The following is a 7,886-nucleotide window of genomic DNA, read 5'->3' as shown; positions in this document are numbered from 1 at the left end:
GAAAATCCGGTAATTGAAGAGAATTTAAAGAATTAAGGAAGATTTTAAAAATTTTAAAAAAATTTCAAGAGAATTCAAATAATTTAAGAGAATTAAAATAATTCAAACGAATTAAAAAATGCAAACGAACTAAAAAGATTCAAGGGAAATTAAATAACTGAAGAGAATTCAACAGAATTCAAGAAGATTCAAGGAAATAAAACAATTCAACAAATTTCAAGAGCTTTGGCAGAATTCAAGAAAATTCAAAAGAATTCATTTAGGAGAACTCAAAAGAAGTAAAAAAATCATAAGAATGAAAAAAATGTAAGAGAATTAATGGTGTGAAAGAACTAAAAGGATTCGATGAAAATCAAGTAATTGAAGAGAATTCAAAGAATTAAAAGACTTAACGAGAATTTTCAAAATTCAAAAAAACTAAAAAAAAAATGCAATAGAACTCAAATAATTGAAGAGAATTATAATTTAAGTGAATTTAAAATAATTAAAAAATGCAAAAGAACTGAAAAAATTCATGGGAAATCAAATATTTTAACAGAATTCAAGAAGATTCAAAGAAATAAAAAAATTCAAGAAATTTCAAGAGATTTTATAGAATTCAAGAGCATTAAAAGAATTTTAAAGAGAACTCAAATAATTAAAGAAAATTAAAATAATTAAAAAGAATTCAAAACAATTTAACGCAAAAAAATTTAATTTAAATAAATACAACGAAAAAGATTTCAAAAGAATACAAAAAATTTAAGAGAATAAAAAAATGTAAATGAAATTTAAAAAATCAAGAGAAATATCAAATAACTTGAGAAAATTCAAAAAACTTTCAAGAAATTTAATAAAATGTGAATAAATAAAATGAATTCAAAAGATAATTTAAGAAAATTTAAAAGACTTCCAATAAATTAAAAAATAAATAAATAAAAAGGATTCAAAAGATTTAAGAGAATTCAAAGAATTTAAGAGGCTTATAATGATTTAAAAGAGTTCAAAAGGATTGACGAAAATTGCAAAAATATCAAGAGAATTCTAGGGATTTTATAAAATGTAAGAGAATTACAAAAAATTTGAGAATTTAAAAAAGATAAAAGGAAACAAAAAGATTTAAGATAAATCAAATAATTTAAGAGAATTCAGAACAATTTTAAGAAATTAAAGAAAATTTAAATAAATAAAAAGACTTCAAAAGATTGAATAGAATTTAATCCTTTAAGATCCCAATTATGGATTTTGAACGCGATTTTGGGAAGTTTTTAAAGTTTCCAATGGGTCCTAAAGGGATAAAAGAGTTCAAAGAATTTAAGAAAATGAAAATGATTCAAAAGAATTCAACAAAATTGAAAAGAATGAAGGAAATTTAAGACAACTAAAAAAATCAAGAAAACTCAAACAATTCAATGAAATGCAAAAAGAATTAATAGAATCCAAAAAATTCAACATAATATACGAAAGCTGAAAAAATAAAATAAAAAGAATTTTAAAAAAATTAGAAAGAATTTATAGATGACAAGAGAATTCAAAGGAATGCAAAATAATTCGAGGGAAATAAAAATAGTTGAATGTAATTCATGCAAATGCAATATAATTTAAAAGAATTCAGAGGAACTACATTCGAAAGAACTCAAAAAAATTCAAAAGAACTGAAAAAAATTCAAGAAAAACTCAAAATATTTGTAACAATTTCAAGAATTAAAAATAATCCAAAAGAATTCAACATAGTTCAAGAAAATAAAAAAATAAAATGAATCCAGGAGAATGGCCAAAATTCAAAATGACTAAAAAAATTGAAGATACCTCAAATAACTTGAGATAATTCAAAGAATTCAATACAATTCAAAAGAATTAACAAGATTAAAAAAAAAATCTTTAAAAATCAAAAAAGTTGAAGAGACTTAATGAAAAAAATTAGAAGAATCCAAGAAATGTCATTTAATTAAATGAATTTAAACGCATTGAAAGGAATTAAAAATAATTGAAAGGATTTCAATGAACTACAAAAAAAACTGGTTTAAAATAATTTTAAATAATTTAAGAGATTTAACAGAAGTCCACGAAATTCAACAAGAATTAAAAAGAATTAAAACAGAATTCTAAGAAATAAAAATAATTGAAAATGAATTCTAGATAATTCTAATCATTCAATAGAATTAAAAAGAAATTTGAGAGATTTTAGAGAATTTAAGAGAATTAAACAAATTTAAAGCAATTCAAGAAAATTGAAATAAATAAAAAAACAAAATAACTAAAATGATTCAAGAGAACTCAAAACATTGAAAAGAATTTAAAGAATTCAATACAATTTAAATAATTCAAGAAAATAAAAAAAGATATTTCAAGAAAATTCAAGGACTTTAAGAGAATAACAAAAAATAAAAACGAACTGAAAAGATTAAAGAGAAATCAAATATTTGAAGAGGATTTGAATAATTTAAAATAACTTTAAAAAAATTCAAAAGATTTCATTTAAAGAAATAAAAATAATTCAAAAGATTTAATAGAATTTAGGAGAATTCAAATAATAGATGAGAATTAAAATGATTTAAAAGAACTAAAAAAATGCAAGATGGCTCATATAATTTAAGAAAATAAAAATTACTTTCACAATTTAAAAGAAATGCAAAAGAAGTAAAAAGATTCAAGAGAAATTAAATAATTGAAAAGAATTCAAGAAAATTTAAAATAATTTAAAGAAATAAAAAGAATTCAAAAGATTTAATAGAATTTAAGAGAATACAAAGAATTGGAGAAGATTAAAATGATTCATAAGAGTTCAAGAGAATAATATATATATTTTTAAATCAACAGAAGTAAAGATATTTTATAAAATTCAAGAGGATAAAAAGAATTTAAGAGAATTCAGAACATTGAAAAGAATTAAAAAATTCAATAGAATAAAAATAATTAAAGAACATTTCAAAGAATTTAACGCAAAACAATAAAATTCAAGTAAATAAATATAATTAAAAAGACTTCAAGAGAATTAAAAAAATGTATTAAATAACAAAATTATTAAAGACAAATCCAATAATTGAAGAGAATTTTCAAAACTCAAAAGAACTAAAAAATTCAGGAGAACTCACATAATTTAAAAGCATTAAAATTGTTAGAATATGCAAACTAACTAAAAAGATTCAAGGAAATTCAAAAGAATTGTAAGAAATTTAAGAAAACGTAAAGAAATAAATAGAATTCAAAAGATTTAGTAGAATTTAAGAGAATTCCAAGAGTTACAAAAATTAAAGAGAACTCAAATAATTTAAGAGAATTAAAATAACTAAAGAGAATTTTAAAGAATTTAAGACAAAACAATAAAATTTAAATAAATATCATTAAAATAATTACAAAAGAATTTTAAAAATGTTAAAGAAATAAAAATAATAAAGAGAAATCCAATAATTTAAAGAATCCAAAAGAAGTAAAAAAATTAGGGGAATAAAAAAAATATAAGAGAATTAATAATGTAAACGAAGTAAAAAGATTCAAGAAAAATCATATAATTGAGGAGGATTCAAAGAATTAAAAGAAATAAGGAGAATTTTCAAAATTAAAAAAAAATTTTTAATCAATAGAACTCAAATAATTCAAGAGAATTATTATTTAATCGAATTTAAACGAACTAAAAATGCAAAAGAACTAAAAAGATTCAAGAAAGATCAAATAATTGAAGAAAATTCAACAGAATTCAACAAGATTCAAAGAAAAAGAAAACAAAATTTAACAAATTTCAAGGGATTTGGCAGAATTCAAGATAAAAAAAATGTAAAAGAAATAGAAAAGTTCAAGAGAAATATCAAATAATTTAATAAAATTCAAAAAAATTCAAGAAAATTTAAATAAATAAAAAGAATTCAAAAGATAATTTAAGAAAGTTCAAAAGACTTACAAGAAATTTAAAAATAAATAAAAAGAATTCAAAGAATTTAAGAGGCTTATAATGATTCAAAAGACTTCAAGTAGATTTACGAAAATTAAAAAAAAAAAAAAACAAGAGAATTTCAGGGATTTTATAGAATTCAAGAGAATCATAGAAATTTAAGAGAATTTAAACAATCTAAGAGGAAATAAAATGATTCAAGAGAAATCAAATAATTTAAGAGAATTCAACAAAATTTAAGAAAATTCCAAGAAATAAAACAAAAAAATTCTAAAGATTTGGCAGAATTCAAGAAAATTCAAAATAATTCATTAAAGAGAATTCAACAGAATTCAGGGAGAATCAAAGAAATAAAAAAATTCAACAAATTTCAAGGGATTTGCCAGAATTTAAGAAAATTCCAAAGAACTTTAAGAAATTCAAGAAAACGTAAGGAAATAAATAGAATTCAAAAGATTTAATGGGATTTTAGAGAATTACAAAAATTTAAGAGGATTAAAAGTAATCAAAAGAGTTAAACAGAATGTAAGAAAATTTTAAAAACATTAAATAAAGTCAAGAAATTTTATAGAATTCAAGAGCATAAAACGAAAAACAAGAGAATTCGAGGGGTTTTATGGAATTTAAGAGAATTACAAAAATTTAAAGATTTAAAAAAATCTAAAAGAAATAAAAAGAATCAAGAAAATTCAAATAATTCAAGAGAATTCAAGAAGATTCAAAGAAATAAAAAAAAATGAACAAATTTCAAGAGATTTGACAGAATTCAAGAAAATTCCAAAGATCAAATAATTGAAGAGAATTCAACAGGATTGAAGAAGATTCAAAGAAATAAAAAAAATTCAACAAATTTCAAGAGATTTTATAGAATTCAAGAGCATAAAAAGAATTTAAGGGAATTCATAACATTAAAAAGAACTAAACAAATGAAAGAGAGCTCAAATAATTTGAGAGAATTAAAATAATTAACGAAAATTTAAAACAATTTAAAGCAAAACAATTAGATTTCAATAAATACAATGAAAAAGATTTCAAGAAAATTTTAAATAAGTTAAAGAAATAAATATTTAAGATTTAAGAAAATGAAAACAAATTCAAGAAATTGTAAATAAATAAAAAGAATTCAAAAGATTTAAATTTAAGAGAATTTAAAGAATTTAAGAGGCTTATAATGATTCAAAAGAGTTCAAGAGGATTTACGAAAATTGAAAAAAAAACCCCAAAAGAATTCTAGGGATTTGATAGAATTTAAGAGAATTACAAAAATTTAGGAGAATTTAAAAAATCGAAAAGGAAACAAAAAGATTCAAGAAAAATCAAATAATTTAAGAGAATTCAGAAAAATGTCGAGAAATTGTGGAAAATTAAAATAAATAAAAAGAATTCGAAGGATTTAAATATAATTTAATCCTTCAAGAGTTCAATTATAGATTTCGAACGCGTTTTTGGCAAGTTTTTTAAGTTTCTAGTGAGTCCTAAAGGGATAAGAGAGTTCAAAGAATTTAAGAAAATTAAAATGATTTAAAAGGATTCAACAAAATTGGAAAGAATTGAAAAAAAATCAAAAGATTTCAAGAGATTACATAGAATTGACAGTAGTTCAAGAGAATCTAAAAAATTCAACATAATTTACGAAAGCTAAAAAATAAAATAAAAAGAATTCAGAAAATTTAGAAATAATTGATAGATTCCAAGAGAATTCAAAAGAATGCAAAATAATTCGAGAAAAATAAAAATAGTTGCATGTAATTCAAGCAAATGCAATATAATTTAAGAGAATTAAAAGATAATTCGAAAGTTCTAAAAAAATTCAAGAAAAACTCAACATTTGTGTAGGAATTTAAAGAATTAAAAATAATACAAAAGAATCAACATAGTTCAAGAAAATAAAAAAAAAAATTAAATGAATTCCAGAGAATTAATAGAATTAGAGAGTTAATAAAAAAAATCAGAAGAATTCAAGAAATGTAATATAATTAAAATAATTAAAACGCATTTAAAGGAATTAAAAATAATTGAAGGGAATTCAATGAAATGCAAATAATTCAAAATGGTTGAAAATAATGATAGATTTAAATAAAATTGACGAGAATTCAAAAGATTGAAGAAAATTCAATAGGAATGTATTATAACGATGAGAAATAAAATACAAACCTTCATCAAAGGTCTTGAAAGATTCATTTGTTGAAAAGTCGTAGACGTATCGTATGCTGAACATTCTTCAAAATCCATCAGCTCTGCATCCTTCTTCTTCTCGAATTTCTTCCCTTTCTTTTGCCTCGTTTTGAAGTCATCTGTAAATGGGAAACATTTTTTAAATAAAACAATTAAGAATAGTGCATTTAAATTAAAAAAAAAAAAAAACAGTTTCAAAAAATGTTTCTAAAATATATTTTTTTTTTACCTTTTTTGAGATCCTCGTCCGAAAGATAAACACCATCGTCCCCTTTAACTTCTTTTAATTCCGGGTCAATTTCGATTTCTTCTATTCCATTCTGATAAATTCAAAATAATTTTAAACAAGTTTCTAAGAAACAAAAGGAGGCTTGCTAAAATTGACTCGATAAGATCGATTTTAAACCAAAAATGAATTAATTAAGTTTTCAGTTGGAACAATTAAATTTCAACCACAAAAAATTGAATTTTCAACCAGTGATGAATTTTTAATTTAAAAAAAAAAACAGTTTAATTAATCAAAAAATATAAATTGTAAGCAAATTAGTTGAATTCTTGACCAAAAGACTAATTTTCAACAAAATAGTTGAATTTTCAAATAAGAAAAATTGTTCAATCAATAAAGAAAAAAAAATCTTGTTCAAAATGTTGAAATTTCAAGCCAAGAAGCCTAATTTCCCACAAAACAGTTGACTTTTAAACAGAAAAATATGAATTTTTAACAACAAAAAAATCTTTATTTTCAACCTGGAAATATAAATTTTTAACAAAATAGTTGAATTTTCAACTCAAAAAATAAATTTCCTACCAGAAAACGGAAAAGTTTGAAGAAAAATAGAATAGTTAGATTTTTAGTTAAATAATAAATTTTTAACCAAATAGTACTTATTTTCAGAAAATTAAATTTTAATCCAAAAATATAAATTTTCCACAAAAAATTAATCAATCATCAACAAAAAATTTAACAGTTGATATCGCAATCAAGAAACACCAATTTTAAATAAAAAACAGTTGAATACAACCAAAAAAGAAAAAATTTTGTAATCAACAGTTGAATTTTGAACCCAAACATGTGAATTTTCAACCAAACCATTGCATTTTTACCAAAATAGATAAATTTCCCACAAAAAGACCATTTTACAACTAAAAAAAGATTTTTTAGCCAAGAAAGAAAAAAAAATAAAATAAATTGTGGAATTTTTAAGCCAAAAATATGACTTTTTAACCAAATATTTGAATTATCAACAAAATTAATTATATTTTCAACCAAAAAGGTGACTTTTCTACCAAAAGAGATCAATTTTTAACCCGAAATCTTCGGAAACAGTTGAATTTTCAATCCGAAAATATCAATTTTCGACAAAAATGTAAGTTTTCAACCAAATAGTTAAATTTTTCTACAAAAATAGGTGAATTTACAGTCTTTAAAGACAAATTTATAGTTGACACTTGAGGTAAAAAAAATTCCAATTTTAATAAAAAAAAAAATAATAAAACTGTTGAATTCTACCAAAAGGACGATTTTTTTTCAACCCAAAAATATTACTTTGAAACAAAAATGTGAAATTTTAATCAAATAGTGAAATTTTCTACCCGAAAAGATGAAATTTCAACTAAGAAGATTAATTTTCAACTAAAAAGATGAATTTTCATCTTTAAAAAAGGTCAATTTAAGTAAAAAATTGAATATTCAAATTTTCAGTAAAAAAAATTTCAATAACAAAAAAAAAAACGAATTTTTTAACCAAAAAGATGAATCTTCAAAGAACAAAAATTTAAAATTAATTTCCAACCAAAATAGTTGCATTTTTAAGCTAATAAGACGAATTTTTAAAAAATAAAG

The 7,886-nt window shown here is 21.0% G+C and overlaps 1 protein-coding gene across 1 annotated transcript in view; it reads right to left on the bottom strand.

Annotated features, from left to right (window-relative positions):
* Nucleotides 1–5,980: 5,980 nt before the first annotated feature.
* The window catches only part of LOC117171209 (probable ATP-dependent RNA helicase DDX27), an 8,693-nt gene continuing 6,787 nt past the window's right edge, over nt 5,981–7,886 (bottom strand). The window contains exons 3-4 of the mRNA XM_033358301.1: nt 6,273–6,363; nt 5,981–6,162 (exon numbers count right to left, since the gene is read on the bottom strand). Of these exons, the coding sequence (XP_033214192.1) occupies nt 5,981–6,162; nt 6,273–6,363 (273 nt within the window). The remainder of the gene's footprint in view (nt 6,163–6,272; nt 6,364–7,886) is intronic.

The sequence above is a fragment of the Belonocnema kinseyi genome, chromosome 1, assembly GCF_010883055.1.
Source record: "Belonocnema kinseyi isolate 2016_QV_RU_SX_M_011 chromosome 1, B_treatae_v1, whole genome shotgun sequence".
NCBI lineage: Eukaryota > Metazoa > Arthropoda > Insecta > Hymenoptera > Cynipidae > Belonocnema > Belonocnema kinseyi.
This window is presented reverse-complemented; position numbering and strand designations above follow the sequence as displayed.